General features: G+C 39.6%; 1 protein-coding gene across 1 annotated transcript; it reads left to right on the top strand.

Moving 5' to 3' along the window:
• The first annotated feature begins 411 nt into the window (after window positions 1-411).
• Window positions 412-16409, top strand: LOC144455738 (uncharacterized). Its single transcript, XM_078149307.1, is given in 6 exon segments — window positions 412-550; window positions 928-1016; window positions 7908-8034; window positions 8803-8898; window positions 10538-11167; window positions 11170-16409. Coding segments are annotated over 5 exon segments (2547 nt in total). The 5' UTR covers window positions 412-550; window positions 928-983; the 3' UTR covers window positions 12831-16409.
• The last annotated feature ends 849 nt before the right edge of the window (window positions 16410-17258 follow it).

Raw genomic sequence — 17258 nt, 5'->3', positions numbered from 1 at the left:
CCTGCCCCAGCCCGTGGTCTCCCTCCGCAGAGCCCTGTCTTCCCTGCGTGTTTCCGTCACTTTCTGCGACAGGATGCTGGTGCACAGCAAGCCTTTCATTGGAGTCGCGGCCTGTTGTGACTGGGTGCAGGAGTGGGAGAGACTATGGCCTTGACTACCCACGGAGGAGCCGTCGAGGTCTCTGAGCCCACGCCTGGTTACTCCCCGTGGGATCTAGGGCTGTGACGACCACGCAGGGGTAAGGGGGAGGGGTGGGGGGAGGCGGGCCTCTTGGCAGAAGAGCTGGGAGGGGCGGGGCAGGCAGGGAGGCAGTACACATTCAAGGACGGGGAAAAGGGCCGAGCCCCAGGCATGCGCAGAAGGCGCCTCACCCTTCAGACTACGATTCCCAGAAGGCCGTACTCGCTTCAGGGGCATTTTCCCAACCCCAAAGGGAGGGAGCACTGGACTTCCTTCTTACTAGGCCACTTCCGCTTGCTTTTCTCTCTGCTTGTTCCATCCTCGCTGGTTCCTGCTTTCCCTTCTCTGTTCTGGGCTGAAGTGTGACCCGGTGAGCGGGGCTTAGAGCGTGGCCAGGCCCAGGCGGAGCCGGTGCGGGGGTGCGGCGGGGTCGGAGCACCGGGGGCTGGCTGGGGAGCTCACGGAGAATGCGAGGAGCGTCCGGCAGAGAAGGAAGGAAGCCCCGAGGGGCTCCCAGGGGCTCCCAGGGGTCTCGTGGCGGCCAGTGCTTGGGGGGGGGGTTCGGGGGTTGGAGGCCGACCAGACGGAGGCGGAGCCTGGGGGCGGGTTTTAATGCTCCTTCAGTCTCGCCCCCAGCTCCCTGCCCTCTCCGTTATCTCCCATCAGTGGAGGAGTGGAAATGTCTGGTCTGAGCAGGGCAGACCCCGGCGTGACCCCTCACTCTCCTGCTTTTCCTGTACTCCTCAGCTCTCCCTTCTGTGGCCTCTGCTCCGCCCCAGGAGGACAGCCTGGAGGAGGAGGGAATGGTTCCTGCCCTGACAGCCACGCCCGGGAAGGTGAGTTCCACTTGCTGCTTTCCTCAAATAGCATCTTAGGCCAGAGACCGTGGGATAGGTTTCTTTGTCCTGTACTGTAACACTAGAAATCGTGGGCATCAGAGAATCATATAACCACAGACACCACTGCATGCTCTGCACACTGAAAAAAAGAAAAAAGACCTTACAATTACTTTGTGTTTTTTTTTCTAATTTTGAATTCTAAATCCTTTCCCACTTTCCAGTCCTTCCCCCACCCTTGAGAAGGGAAAGATAGGATAGCCATTATGGCTATAAGGTAATGCAGAACAGTTGTATATTACTCCTGGTTCAAAAAACAAAAGTAAGAAATATGAAAGTGAGAAAGAATGTGCTTCAGTCCTCACTCAAAGTTCATCAGTTCTCTCCGTTTTTTATAATGGGTCCTTTAAACTTTTCCTGGGTCATTGTATTCATCAGAGTGGCTGAGTCTTTCACAGCTGATCATTTCTGCTACTGTGCTCTGTCTTCCTGTTTCTTCTCACTTTTCACATTTATTGGCGTTATTTATAATTCATGGGATAAAACAAGCATTTTCATAGCAGAATAAAAACGAATTACATATGAAATTGCAAATCTGTTATGTTCAACTTGTTATTCCTGTTAAATGTATTACAAAGTTACCGTGTGAATTTTTTTTCTCCCTCCTCCCCACTATGGCAACCATTAGAGACAAGTAGGAGCATGTGTGTGTTTGTGTTTGTGTGTCTGCAGATATATATATATGTATGTAATATTCTTCTATACATCCTTTAATTTTCAGTTCTTTCTCTGGATGCAAATAATGTCTCATATGTCCTCCATAGTTAATTTAGGTATTTACAGCAATCAGAATAACTTATTCAAATTCATTCTTAAAACAACATTGCTATTAGTATATACAGTGTTCCCTTGGTTCTCTGTAAGTCTTTCTAAGATCATTGAGCTCATAATTTCTTGTATTACTGTAAAAATCTATCATAATTGTTCAGCCATTCCCCACTTGTTGGGCATCCCTGCAATTTCCAGTTCTTTGCCACCAGAAAGAGAGCTGCTATGAACATTTGAGAACATATGGGTTCTTTTCTATTTTCCCTAATCATCTTTGGAAATGGATCTAGTATTTGTATTGCTGGATCAGAGAGTATAGATAGTTTAATAGCTTTTGGGGCAAAATTCTAAGTTGCTGTCCAAAATAGTTGGATCAGTTGACAATTCCACCAGGAATGAATTAGTGTCCCAATTTTTCCACATCCCCTCCCAATATTTGTTGCTTTCTCTGTCTATCATTTCAGCCACACTGATAGGTATAAAATGATATCTCGAGGTGTTTGAATTTTCATTTCTCTAATCGATTATGATTTAGAGCATTGTTTCACATCAGTATAAATTGTTTTGATTTCTTTGTTACAAACCTGCCTGTTCATATCCTTTTGCCACTTATCAATTAAGAAATGATTTGTATGACAGATTTCATAAAGTTCTTTATATATTTTAGGTATAAGACCTTTATCCGAGACCATCTAGAGAGCATTTTTTGCAATTTTTTGATTTACGTCTTACCTTGACAACATTTGTTTCATTTATACAAAACCTTTTTAATTTAATATAAGCTGGAGCAGGATGGTGGTTTAAAAAAGGCAGGAACTCTCCTGAGCCCCCCCCAAATACCTTTAATAATTATTCTAAAGAAGTTCTAGAGCAGTGGAACCCACAAAAGTCAGAGTGAAACAATTTTCCAGCCCAAAACAACTTAGAAGGTTGTCAGGAAAGGTTTGTTGCACTAAGGTGAGAGAGTAGTGCAGTTCTGCACAGGTTGTACCTGTGTAATCAGGGCCCAGCAAACTGGAAGCAGGCCTTGGGGTGACTGAATTACTGGCAACAGTGGTGGTTTCCAGACCTCTCAGCCTAGAGATGCCAAAAACAACTTAGAAGGTCAGCAGGAAGGGTCTGTTGCACCTTGGTGGGAATAAAGGACAGGCTGAGTGAGTACAGCCCGATTCTGACCATGGAAAATTACTTGTGGTGTCAAGGAAGATCCAAACACATACTCAGAAGAAAACAAAGTCAAAGCTCTTACATCCAAAGCCTACAAGAAAGATATGAATTGGTGTCTGGCAATGAAAGAGCTTAAAGAACTTTTGAAAATCAAGTAAGTAGAGGAGAAATGAGAGTGAAGCAAGAAAGTCGTGAAAAGTGAGTCAACAGCTTGGTAAATGAGATGCAAAAAAATGTTGAAGAAAATAACTCCATAAAAAACATAGCAGGCCAAATGGAAAATTACAGGAAAATTCACAGGAAAAAAAATGCTCTCCATATTTCTTCCACAAACACGTGGAGAATTGCCATTAAATGAATGGAGAGCAGCAGAAATAAAGGGGTAAAGCAGTTGTTCTCCTAAGAAAACTTCAGATGACCTTAGAAAAGAGAGGACCTCCAAGGGCTGAGTGTTGGGGTAAGTGAAGTGTAGTCACTTCCAGGCTGACTTCATTGAATCAACAGATTAGAGGCCCTGCATCAGCTCTGTCAAGAAGCAAGCTAGGCCTCAAGAAATTTTACCTCAGAAGCTTGCACCTCAAACTGTTGCCTAAGGACCAGCAGAAGGCTGAATGTAGGATGACTGAAAAACCCTCCAGCCCTTCCCTCTGTTTCGCAAAGCTAGATCTACCAGAGCTGACCAGAAGTTATCTGGGGTTGTAGCTGTTGGTGAGAAGTGAGCACATACCTGGTGAGTGCAGTACCACAGGGACGAAGAACATTTTGGGGGCAGAATGGCTAGAGGCCTGAACTGTGGTTTAAGGGAGGAAAGGAGTCCCTGAGGTTGAGCCCTTCGGCAGAATTCAGAAAATAACAGTAAGCATGACTTGAGGCCTAGGGCAACATTACCCAGAACTTGGGGATTAAAACTTGATTATAATAAAATGCTGAAAATCAAAATAAGCAAGCAGAGGAAAAGAACCCAATTAGATAGACACTTTGGTGATAAACAGTATCTGGGTTCATATTCAGAGGAAATAGTGAGGTAAAAAAAGCCACTCCTGTCCCAGAAAGTAATGTTAAATGGTCACTAGCCCAAAAAGAACTCTTGATTAAACTTAAAATGGAACTCGAAAAATTAAATGAGGGAGATTGAGAAAAAATTAGAAAAAAATAAAAGCAATTGAAAAATTATGAAAAGGAAGTTAGCCAATTGGAGAAAGAGTTATAAACTCTTTTCAAAATTATATTTTATTTTTCCACTTAATAGTTTTTTATTTCAAATGACAAGTAAGGATAGTTTTCAACATTCACTTTTGATTTTGAGTTACAAATTTTTTTTTCCCTCCCAGCCTTTCCTTCCGTTTCTCCTAGATGGGAAACAGTCAGCTATAGGTTACACATATACACTCATATTAAACATAATTGTTGTGAAAGAAGAATCAGAACAGGCTGGAAAAAGCTACAGAAAACAAACAAAAAGCAAAAAAAAAGTGGAAATAGTATGCTTGCTCTGAATTCAGTCTCCATAGTTCTTTGTTTGGATGTAGATAGCATTTCCCCTCATGAGTCTTTTGGAATTGTCTTACATCATTGTGTTGCTGAGAAGAGCCAAGTCTGTCAAAGTTGATCATTACACAATTTTGCTGTTACTGTGCATACTATTCCCTGTTCTGCTCACTTCATTCACATCAGTTTATGTAAGTCTTCCTGTGTTATTCTGAAATCTCCTGCTCATTATTTCTTATAGCACAATTGTATTCTGTTACATTCAGGAAGTAGAACTTGTTCAGCCATTCCCTATTTGATAGGCATCCTTTCAATTTCCAATTCTTTGCCACCAGAAAAAGAGCTGCTATAAATATTTTTGTACACGTTGGTCCCTTTGCCTTATAATCTCTTTGGTATACAGACCTAGTTATGGTATTGCTGGATTAAAAAATGTGCAGTGTTTTAGGCCTTTTGGGCATAGTTCCAAATTGCTCTCCAGAATGGTTGGATCAGTTCACAACTTCATCAGTTCTTGTTGGGCTTTTGTCTAAACTGCATGTTTCTTTGACTTGGTTATAGATTTCTTGGGTTGTTTTCTGTAATGAATTCAGCATGTGACTTTTAAAACTGTCCTCTTTTTCTTTTTCAACTTCCTCCTCTTCTCTTCTGTGCATCTTTTTGCTTTTTTTCTGACAATACTATCTCTAGCTCTCTTCCTTTTACATGCTACTCTCTCCTTGCACCTCCAGTAAAAAAGGAAAAACACAGTGCATTTATAGCCAGTAAGCATAGTCATGTAAAATAAATAAACAAGTTTGTCACCACTTTTCTGTCAGCATTTAGGTAGCAAGTTTCATTATCAGTTCTCTGGAATCATGGGTGATTATTGAATGGTATTGTCATTTGTACATTGTTTTCTTAGTTCTGCTGTTTTCTCCCTTCATTGCTTCATGCAACTCTTCCTATTTTCTTTGAAAGTATTGTTTTCGAGATTTCTTAGGGCACAATAATATTCCACTTCATGCAACGATCAGGTATTTTCCAGTTGATGGGTATCCCTTTGTTCCTAATACTTTGCTGTAACAGAAAGGACTCTCAAGGTCTCTTTTAAGAACTTTGGAAAGGGATATGTGACTTGAGAGAAACCGGTACAGTACTGCCCATCATGGCGTGCCCTCATCAGAGAGGATGCTATACTCTATGAGCAGAGCAGAATGGAAGTAGCTCAGAAGAAATATGAGATGATTAAATTTAGAGAATCCACTCCGAATGTTCACGTGGATTATTTTTTTTCATAGTTCAGTATCTTTTTTGGATTATTTATATTTTTGAAGTATATATGTATTATATTTTGTTGGGTCTGCTTATTTTGCACTGTCAGTTAATGCATATCCTAAAATGCTTCTCAGAATTGCTTATATTTGTCATTTTTATCTCTATAAATGACTGTAGTTCATATGCCATATTTTTCCAGCTATTCTTTAGTGTTAAGAATTCAGTTTGTTTCCAGTTCTTTGCTGCCCAAAGAGTGATCTTATGAATGTTTTGTCCAAAACTGAATTGTGCCTTGGTCTGGTTATACTGAAAGGGAATAGCAACATTGTACATTCAGAATAGCCCTGGATTTGAAGGCAGGAGGACCTGTGCTCAAAGTGTAGATCCAGCACTTGCTCCCCTTTTGACCTTAAGTAAGTCAGGTTTCCCTCTGAGGGCCTCACTTCCCTAATTTGTAAAATGGGAAAATTGGATTCTTAAGTTTCTTCCCGCTCTAAATACATTAATTGGAAAGTAATGGTCCGTTAACACCCTTTTCAATAGTGAAAAAGTGTTCACATGCTGTTACACACAGAAGATTGTAATCCCCCATACGCTCCTTTGCTCTTGTGGTTCCAGGAGCATGGAACACAATGGTGTTCAAATCAGAGCAGCACATTTTAAGAAGCACAGCAATTGGATGAATAGAGGAAGGTAGCTGTCTTACTTGTGAAGAGACCAGGCTGATTGGTCAAAGAAACTGGGTTTGTTTAGATTGGACAGGATAGCTATCTTCAGCTATTTCATTTTCATTGTTTATTTCAGCGAGTAGAAAAACAAGTTAGCCATATTACTCCTTAAGCTCAGAGGGTAAAGTAGGAGCCACAGGTGTTCAGTAAAACAAAAATGAAGGATGAATTTAAAATGGATGTGTTGGAACCATTTACAACAATATGCATTTATTAAATACTACCTAGTGCCAGTCACTGTGCTAAGTGCCAGGATACCAAGGATGCAAAATAACTCCTTCCCTTAAGGAATTTACAGACTAATCAGAGAAGAATTCTTTTTTTTAAAAAATTTTTATTTGTTTAATATTTAATTTATGGAATAAAGCAAGCATTTCCAATACGTATAGAATAAAAAAAAGATGATTGTATAGGAAACTAAAAATCTGTTATCTATAACTTGCTAATCCTTTTAAATATATAATGAAATTCCACATAAATTTTTCTCCCCCCCCCAACTCTACACATGGCTACCATTAGATACGAAAATCTGTATATGTGTGTGTGTGTGTGTGTGTGTGTATACACACTTCTGTTCTTTTTGGGAGAGGAATTCTTAAGTGCCTGCTATATACTAGACACTGTACTGGGATGCAAATAAATAAATGAAACAATTCCTCATGGCAAGAGAAAGATGAAATGGCTGAAGAAACAATGGTTCAGTCTTTTGGGCATATCAGTATATTAAACAATGCATGGCAATTGCACAGAAAACTAGGGCTGGGCCCCTTCCTCATCTTAGGGCTGGATCCTGAATAGGGCAAGACATACTTTTATAAATTAAAAACAATCAAAGAAGACCAATTAATTAAAAGCAAATAATAAAATGTTAGGTAATCTGATTTCTAATTGGAGAAACAACTGGGAACTTTTCATAGTAGTATACAATGAAAGGAACATGGGAACAGTAATTAATTGTTCAGTAGGGGGCCAGTTTTCAGATAAGACATGGGTTGCTTCAGATGTACAACTGTGAGAAAACTCCTTACATCACTCTTTTTGCATTTGAGTGGGTTTCTGATCAGCATAATCTAGGTCTTTAAGGAGTAAACAGCAAGTAGAGTAGGTCTCATTTCTGAGCCACGCAAGGCTAAGTTCAAACAATGCAATTAGGTTATCTCCCAGATTCCACAATTGAATAAATTTTTCTCACAATACAGAAGTTGGACTAGACCTGTGATTGAACAGAAAAAGAACTGAGCTACCTCCAGAAATGAGTCACAAAATGGAGTCAGTGTGGTTGACTCAGTTGCCTCAATTCCCTGTACCACTTGCTGTCCTAAAACCCTCAATTCCCCCGCATTAGTAGCAAGTAGTTTATGTTTGAACTTCATAATAGTAAAGTGCTATAGCTGGGTAGTCACAAATGTTTTTGGTGTTTCAGGAATCAGTGACATTCAAAGATGTGGCTGTGGAATTCACTAAGGAAGAGTGGGTACAATTGAACCCATCTCAGAAAAAATTGTACAGGGATGTGATGCTGGAGAACTATAGGAACTTGGTGTCTTTGGGTAAGAACAGTTACCCCCTTTGGAGTCTTGATATATACTGTGAGAGCAAGATTTTAACACTTGTTCTTTGGCATGCAAAAGGAAACTCTTCCTAATCCATTTGTAGCCAAGAGACAGATTACTTGTGCTACCTGTTTTCAGGAAAAAGGTCCAAGCTTAGTATGCCTGGAAATTGATTTCTTGATTTTTTGTTATCCTTGAGAATGTATCTTCCCCTCTCTATTGCCTCAAATCCAAGATATTCTTTTCAATCCCAGTGTAGGGTTCATCATGCAGTATTCCCACTGCCTAAGCAGTCACCAAGTCAAATGAACTATTTTTCCTTGAGTCCTACTCAGTAATCCATTTTACCATAATACAGAGTATCCTTCCAGTGGTCTTTTGTACTATCCTTAAGGTCTTCCTAGCATGCCTACTTTTTTTCCAAAGGGAGTTTGAACTTGTTTTGAATTCTTTTATTAAGTTTTGTGGATACTTTTTGAAAAAACAATTAATTTCTCCTTCCTCTGCCACCTCAAAAAAACAATAAAAAGAAACAAAAAACTGTACTGCTCCCTCCAACCAACCCATTGAGCTTCCCATGATTGAAGAAAAAAAAAAACTCAGACAAAATCAGCTAACATAGTGCTCTTGGGGATATAAGAGATGTCTAGCACCCTTATTTCCCTACTTTTCTAGTAAAGTTGGAGGGAGTATTTCATCTATCTCTTCAATGATGGAAGTCGATATGAGATGACTGCCTAGCACTTTTTCATTTTCAATGTACAGGATTTGCGGCTTCCAGACCAAATGACAGTGACCAGTTGGAAAGAAAGGAAGTGTCTTCCCTGCCAGAGGCAGATATTCCAAGAAGCAGCTGTCCAGGTGACTACATAAAACCAAGCAGATGAGTCATTGCAAACTTGTAATCTGTTGTTCATTTTAGGTCAAAGCTCTTGAAAAACATTGAACAAAGTGGTCTGTCAAAGCTTCTCTGCCCTGTTGAGAGCAGTTGAGAGTTTTAACTTCATTTTTTTACCTCAAGAAGTTAGTTTTTTAGTGTATCTCTTTACTGTAATGTACCTCCACTCCCAAAGAAAGTTGTTGCCTCAGTATAGGGCAGTTATATCTCTTCTGTTCATTGAAGATCACCTTACTTCATCTGCCTCACTTGCATGAATTCATTCTTGTAAAGTAAGCACAGTATTGAAAGTCTTAAGTCGTGTGCTCTTTTTCCTTGTGAGTTCTTTTCTGATATTTTCTTGTCTTGTGTCTATGATTATATTGCTTTGCTGCTACTTTTAAAAATAATCCTAACCTAATTCCCCTTTCTTCAGCCTGTCATGTTATGTGTCATCCTGTTTTTTCTTTATGCTTTGAAATTGTGTTTATAAAGGCACTTTAATATGTTCATGTCACAGGACTTGTATAGCCATAACCTCATCTTTGCACCTACAGATTTTCATTATTTTGCTATTTTTTTTTAAAGAAGACTTTTTTTTTTTAAGGCAGTGGGGTGAAGGAACTTTCGCAGGATCACACAGCTATTACATAGCAATTGTTTGGTCTGAGGTCAGATTGGAAGTCTGGTCCTCCTGATTTCTGGACCAGTGTTCTCTCCACTGTGCCACCTAGCTGCCCTCTTTTATTTTGCTCTTTTACGAAAAGCTGTTGTGAAAATTTGCTGAGAGTGCTGTGTTTGCTTTCAGTAACATATTGAGGCTGCAGACCTACTACTGGGGCCATTGGGTGAAAGGCTATGAACAGTTTTGTAGCTCTAGCCGAAATTCCTATCTTTTAAGGAAAATGGTAGCAGCAGCAGCTTAATAAGTAGGTATTTTAACATAATTCCCAAACTTTATCATTTTCGAGTATCTTGCTAATCTGAAGGCTGTTTATTGCTACCTCAAAAATTGTTTTCATTTATGCTTCTTTGATTATCAGAGTTTGAGTAATGTTTCAGGTAATTATTAGTAATTTCTCTTGTCAAAAACACCGTAGGTCTACATCTCACAAATTTCAATCAATTTTTTACAAAGTAGATATGTTAGATTTTTAGAGGAAATTTATAGCAACAGTTGTCATGTTTTCACCCTCATATTTCTTCTTTATTCTGTTGACTTCTTATATCTCTTTCTCTTCCCCACTCTAAACTTAGTTCTGTATTTTCTTTCTGTTCAGTCGTTTCCCTTCCTATTTTCACCTCAGAGGGTAAGGATACATCAAAATCATCTCTTGGGCTTTTTTTCTGAACATTCTTTTCCATTCAAATGTCAGCCAGTGAAAGTAGAGTAAGGGTTCATTCATCCCCCTTGGTAATTTCATCTTATGTCAATTCATTTACATGTTACGTTGGAGTCATTATGCTTTCACATAAGATAAACCAATCTCTACGGGAAGGCTAGTGAGACTGGCCTTCTCAAGTGAGAAGGCAAGAGAATAGCTCCAAAACCTTTGAGCAACTAAGAGCCTTGGGAAAGGGTGAAAAAGACAGGGTTAATCAGCTCTGTATTCTTCCTTTCAGAGAGCAGAGAATTTGCTGGAGATAAACCTCTTGAATGTAATGGATATGGGAATGCCTTCTGGAGCAAGGAGCATCTTGCTGTGTGTCAGATAATTCGTACTGGAGAAAAACCTTATGAATGTAGTAAATGTGGGAAAGGCTTCAGGAGTAAGTCTGAGCTTACTGTGCATCAGAGAATTCATACTGGAGAGAAGCTTTATGACTGTAAGGAGTGTGGGAAGGCTTTCCCCTATAACTCATTTCTTACTCAACATCAAAAAATTCATACTAGAGAGAAACCTAAACCTTTTGAATGTAGTGAATGTGGAAAGGCCTTCAAGATTAAGAAACAACTTACAGTGCACCAGAGAGTTCACACTGGAGAGAAACCTTATGAGTGTAGTGAGTGTGGGAAGGCCTTCAGGATTAAGACACAACTCACAGTGCACCAGAGAGTTCACACCGGAGAGAAAAATTATGCATGTACTGTGTGTGGGAAGGCCTTCAGGATTAAGACACAACTAATACTGCACCAGAGAGTTCACACTGGAGAGAAACCTTATGAATGTAGCGAATGCGGAAAGGCCTTCAGGATTAAGACAAAACTTACACTGCATCAGAGAGTTCACACTGGAGAGAAACCCCATGAATGTAGGAATGTGGAAAGGCTTTCAGGAGTAAGGATCGTCTTATAGTGCATCAGAGAATTCATACTGGAGAGAAACCTTATGAATGTGGTGAATGTAAAAAGGCCTTTAGGAGTAAGGAACAAGTTAAAGTACATCAGAGAGTTCATACTGGAGAGATGCTTTATGAATGTAAGCAGTGTGGGAAGGCTTTCCCGTTGAACTCACATCTTATTCAACATCAAAAAATTCATACGGGAGAAAAACCTTATGGATGTAGGGAATGTGGAAAGGCCTTCATGAGAAAGGCACATCTTAATGTGCATGAGCAGATTCATATTGGTAAGTTTCTTTTTGAATGTAAGGAGTGTGGGAAGGGTTTCGCATACAACTCAAGTCTTATTCGACATCAAATAATTCATACTGGAGAGAAACCTTATCAGTGTAGTGAATGTGGGAAGGCCTTCAGGATTAAGACACAACTTACACTGCACCAGAGAGTTCACACTGGAGAGAAACCCCATGAATGTAGGGCATGTGGAAAGGCTTTCAGGAGTAGGGGTCATCTTATAGTGCATCAGAGAATTCATACTGGAGAGAAACCTTATCAGTGTAGTGAATGTGGGAAGGCCTTCAGGGTTAACACACAGCTTACGCTGCATCAGAGAGTTCACACTGGAGCGAAACCCCATGAATGTAGGGAATGTGGAAAGGCTTTCAGTAGTAAGGATTCTCTTATAGTGCATCTGAGAATTCATACTGGAGAGAAACCTTACGACTGTGGTGAATGTAAAAAGGCCTTTAGGAGTAAGAAACAACTTAGAGTACATCAGAGAGTTCATACTAGAGAGATGCTTAATGAATGTAAGGAGTGTGGGAAGGCTTTCCTGTATAAGTCACAACTTATTCAACATCAAAGAGTTCATAATGGAGAGAAACCTTATGAATGTGGTCAATGTCAGAAGGCTTTCCGGACAAAGGCATCTTTTACTCTGCATCAGAAAATTCATTTTGGAGACATTCCTTATAAATGTAAAGAGTGTGGGAAGGCTTTCCTCTACAACTCAGATCTTACTCGACATCAAAACATTCATACTAGAGAGAAACGTTATGAATGTAGTGAATGTGGGAGGGCCTTCAGAATTAAGTCAGAGCTTGCTGTGCATCAGAGAATTCATGCTGGAGAGAACCTGTATGAATGTAAGGAGTGTGGGAAGGCTTTCCCCTACAACTCACAGCTTATTCGACATCAAATAATTCATACTGGAGAGAAACCTTATCAATGCACTGTGTGTGGGAATGCCTTCAGGACAACAGCAGGTCATACTAAGCATCAGAGCATTCATACTGGAGAGAAATCTTATCAATGCACTGTTTGTGGGAAGGCCTTCAGGACGACAGCAGGTCATACTAAGCATCAGAGCATTCATATTGGAGAGAAACCTTATGCGTGTAGTGAATGTGGAAAGGCCTTTAAGAGTAAAACACAACTTACTGTGCATCAGAAAATTCATAGTGGAGACATTCTTTTTGAATGTAAGGAGTGTGGGAAGGCTTTCCTGTATAAGTCAGAACTTACTCGACATCAAAGACTTCATACTGGAGAGAAACCTTATGAATGTGATCAATGTCAGAAGGCTTTCCAGAGAAAGGCGTCTCTTACTGTGCATCAGAAAATTCATTCTTGAGACATTCCTTATGAATGTAAAGAATGTGGGAAGGCTTTCCTCTACAGCTCAGATTTTACTCGACACAAAAATATTCATGCTGGAGAGAAGCCTAATGAATGTAATGAATATGGGAACATTTTGAGAGTGAACATACACCTTTCTCAACACCAAAAAATTCATTCAGGAGAGAAGCCTTAAATGTGTAATGCATGTAGGAAGTCCTTTATACTGAGGATACTACTTTAGTCCATCAGAGAATTTATAAGATTCCTCATGAATGTAAGGAGTCTGGGAAGTCCATTGTAACTCAGATCTTATTAAACATCAAAAATTGATGCTGCAAAAAAACCCTATGTATATAGTGAATGTGAGAAGGCTTTTGGAAAGAAGTTACACCTTACTGTGCATCAGAGAATTCAAATTGGAGAAATTCTCTATGAATGTGAGTAGTGTAGGAAGTCCTTCTCTCAGAAAGTCAGATGTTACTCAACTTCACATCATACCTTATGAATGTAATGTACACGGAAAGGCCTTCCACTTGAGTGTAGGTCTTACTCAATATCAGAGCATTCATACTAGAGGAACATGTTATGAATGCAGTGAATGTGAGAAGACCTTCAGGCTGAAGACACAACTTGCTCAACATCAAAGACTTAATTCTGGAGGGAAACCTTTTGAATTTGGGAAAGCCTTTAGACGAAGGACCTACTTGATGTCCATCAGAGAATTCATGCTAGAGTGATTCTTCATGAGTATAAGGAGTGTGGGAAGATTCCCCCAGCTGACTAGACTGTGATTCTGAGTCCCTAGATGTAGTTCAGAGAATCTTTACTTAGGCTGCACGGGAGAAGAAGATATCCCTCCCTCTGTAGAGACCTCTAAAGGGGCAAAGATTTAGTGTTATCCTCCCATGGGCCTTGAGGGATGGACAGGTCATGCTGGCTGTGTCAGAGGTTACTGAGTGGACAGTGGTATTGGGAGAGCCTTAGTATTATCTTTGATCCCTGGGAACGTGGTGTGCAAGATGCTTGGGGATGACCTCTTGGCCATCAGATGAGCCTGAGCCTAATGAGTGATGAATAATAGTTGACGGTGCTTCAGGAATAAATCATAATCTGATAAATCAAAATGAGCTTTGTTCCTGATTTTGCTGGTACTGCTTCTGCTCATGTTCATTTGGGTAGGCAGTGGGGACCATAAAGACTTGGAATCATCTTAATTAAAACAAAGCATCACAAGGCCCTGTGGCAGATTTTGAAACAATGTGATTTCTGCCCAGTGCTCTGAATGTCAAAGGGAAGAAATTCATTGAAATGCAGGTAAACAGCAGGATTGACTATGACCTTCTTATGGTAGCCAAATGCCTTGTCATCCAGTTGGTGACACACGTGAGAAGATACATAAGATTCCCATTATGGTTAGGGAATATAAACAGGGAGTTTTCAATGAAGAAATCAAAAGCTTTCATTAATAATGAAAAAGTGCTCTAAATCACTAACCGTATTAGAGAAATGCAGATGAAAACAACTTTGAGGTAATACCTCACAATACCTCCGATTGGCCAACATGACAGAAAAGGAAAATGACAAATTCTGGAGGGGATATGAAAAAGTAGGCACACTATGCGCAATTCAGAACTGGTCCAACCATTCTGGAGAACGATTTGGAACTGTGCTGAAAGCATTATGAAGCTGTAAATATCCTTTGCACAGCAATACCACAGCTAGGTCTGTATTCCACAGAGATGAAAGAAAAACGAAAAGGACCTACATGTACAAAAATATTTATAGGGGGCCTTTTTTGTGGTGGCAAAGGATTGGAAATTGAGGGGATGATCATCAGTTCCTGAATGGTTGAAGAGGTGATTGTATATGATTGTGATGGAATGTTGTGCTCTAAGAAACAAGGGAGATGATTTGGCAAAACCTAGGAAGACCTATGTGAATAGATGCAGAGTGAAGCGAGCACAACCAGGAGCTCCTTTTATAGAGTAACAGCAACATTTTAATGATGATTACATGATCAGCTGTGAATGACTTAATTACTCTGATCAAGAAAATCATCTCAGACCATTCCAGAGGATTCATGATAAAAAAAAAAATTGCTGTCTACCTCCAGAGATGCCGCGAGCGCTTGCGTTGCCAGCCGTGATTAGATGCTGGTCGAGTATGAAGAGAGAAAGAAATGCGCAGGCCAGCTTGGAGATTGTAAAGGACAGACTCCGTTTATTAATCTCAGGGTAAGGGTTTATATACCTTTAGCAAAAGCAACAACAAGCAGTTTTCTTATGGGAACATTAACCAGAGGAGTCATTCTGATTGTCTCCTCTCTTTCCTGTTATCTTCAAGGTCCTTCTGTTCTGAAGAGATAGAATGGAGGGTAAGGGTGGGGAGGTTGGAGAGCCAACATTCCTGACTTACACAGCCATCGGATAGAGGAAAACAACAGGGAAAACCTGGACTGGCCTGAATCCTCTGACCCATCAGAGCTGGCCCTCAACACAGAGAGACCTGACAAACAGTATGAATTGAAGTATATTCTTTTACTTTTTAATTTTCTTCCTTTTTTATGACATGGTAACATGGCTAAAATATGGAAATATGTTTTCTGTGATTTCACATGTATAATTGACATATTCCTTGTCTTCCGAATGACAGAGGGAGAATTTAGAACTCAATTTAAAAAATAATGTTTAAAATAAATAATATTTTTTTTAAATGATGAGGGGAAAGGATTTGAGTGAGAAGTAGAGTCAGAAATAACTTTCTGGGAATTTGAGAAAAAGTAGGGAAGACAATAAATGCAAGAGAGAAAATGTGGCTAACAAAGGAAACAGGCATTTATTAAGGGCTTGCTAGGTACCAGGTCCTGTTCTGTATGGAGTTTGTATCTAAACTGTGCATTTAAAAAAATCACAGAGTCAGAATTATGCTTTAAATAGGCACTCTAAACTGTTCATGAAGTGTATGGGGTAGTAGCTGTAAACATAGAACTGTACCTGGAAAGAGACTAGGGAAATCCTAACTTCACAAGCTTGATAATGAAGCCTTGCTCCCACCTTGTGTCAGACAGCTGATGGAACAGATGTTTGGAAAAAGACACATTTTTCAGGCATGGTGAATATCTTGATTTTTCTTGCTTGCTTATACTTATCTTTTTCAGTGGGGCTGGGGAGGGGCGGTTCAAATTAGGAGGCAGTGTGCGTTAGTGGAAATTGGTAGGAAGAGAGACTGGACCTTTAGCTCCATTGCTATAAGGTATAATCAGATGAACAAACATTCTATACCAGTGCAGGTGAAGACATTCTCTGCAACTTCTTATCTTTTTTTTTTTAATTAATTTATTTTGACATATCAACAATCACTTCCATGATCTTTTGGGTTTTAAATTTTTTTCCTCCTTTCTCCCCACCTTCCTCCCTAAGATGGCTAGCGATGTGATATAGGTTATACATATACATTCCTACTAAACATATTTTCACATTAGTCATGTTGTAAGAATTAGAACCAATAAGAGGAATCACCAGAAAGAGGAAACAAAACACTACAGAAGGGAAAAAAAAAAGCAAATAATAAGCTTCGATATGCATTCAAATTCCATAGTTCTTTTCTTTGGATGTGGACGGCATTTTCCATAATGAGGCCTTTGGAGATGTCTTAGATCCTTGTATTGCTGAGAAGGGTTTAATCTATCAATATTAGCATGCAACTGATTATGTTATTTCTCTTATTGAGTCAAATCTGCTGAGAGTAAGGTTCAAACAATGCTCATCTCCCTCCCTTTCCCTCTGCTATAATAGGTTTTTGTGCCTTTTCCTGTAATGTGGTTTACCCTTGTCTACCTCATTTTCTTTTCTCTCAGTACATTTTCTTAGATGAGGTTAATCTACTTACTTGGATCCATTTAACCCACTTGATTAGATCTTTATCATCATATCAAAGTCTACTTATACGTACCCACTTTATGTATTCCCCTTAACATGGTGTAATGACAGTGCAGTTTGCAAGGGTTAAAACTCTCATCTTCCCTTGTAGGGATGTAAACAGTTTGCCCTTATTAATGACATGTTGTTTCTTTATGTCCCGTTTACCTTTTTATGTCTCTCTTGAGTCTTGTATTTGAAGATCAGATTTTCTGTTGAGCTGCAACTTCTTATCTTAGAGAGTTGCCTGTGGGACCAGTGTTGTGCCTTAGATCAAAGAGCAGGTGTGTATCAGAGGTTGAACTTAACCCAGCCTTCCTATCTCTCAGACCCCGTCTCTAGACACTATGTGATGCTGCCTTTGGAGAAAGTGATAGCAATTAAGGGGAAAAAAAAGAACAGAGTATCAGTAACACATTTAAAAATAAAATACATTAAAAAAATATGAGAAGAGGACAGTAAATAATTTTATTATTGCCTTCTTAAATGTAATACTGTAAAAAAAAAGAACTGCATGGAATAAG

This window comes from Phascolarctos cinereus, unplaced genomic scaffold, assembly GCF_003287225.1.
Source record: "Phascolarctos cinereus isolate Bilbo 61053 unplaced genomic scaffold, phaCin_HiC Scaffold_2;HRSCAF=192, whole genome shotgun sequence".
Lineage (NCBI taxonomy): Eukaryota > Metazoa > Chordata > Mammalia > Diprotodontia > Phascolarctidae > Phascolarctos > Phascolarctos cinereus.
This window is presented reverse-complemented; position numbering and strand designations above follow the sequence as displayed.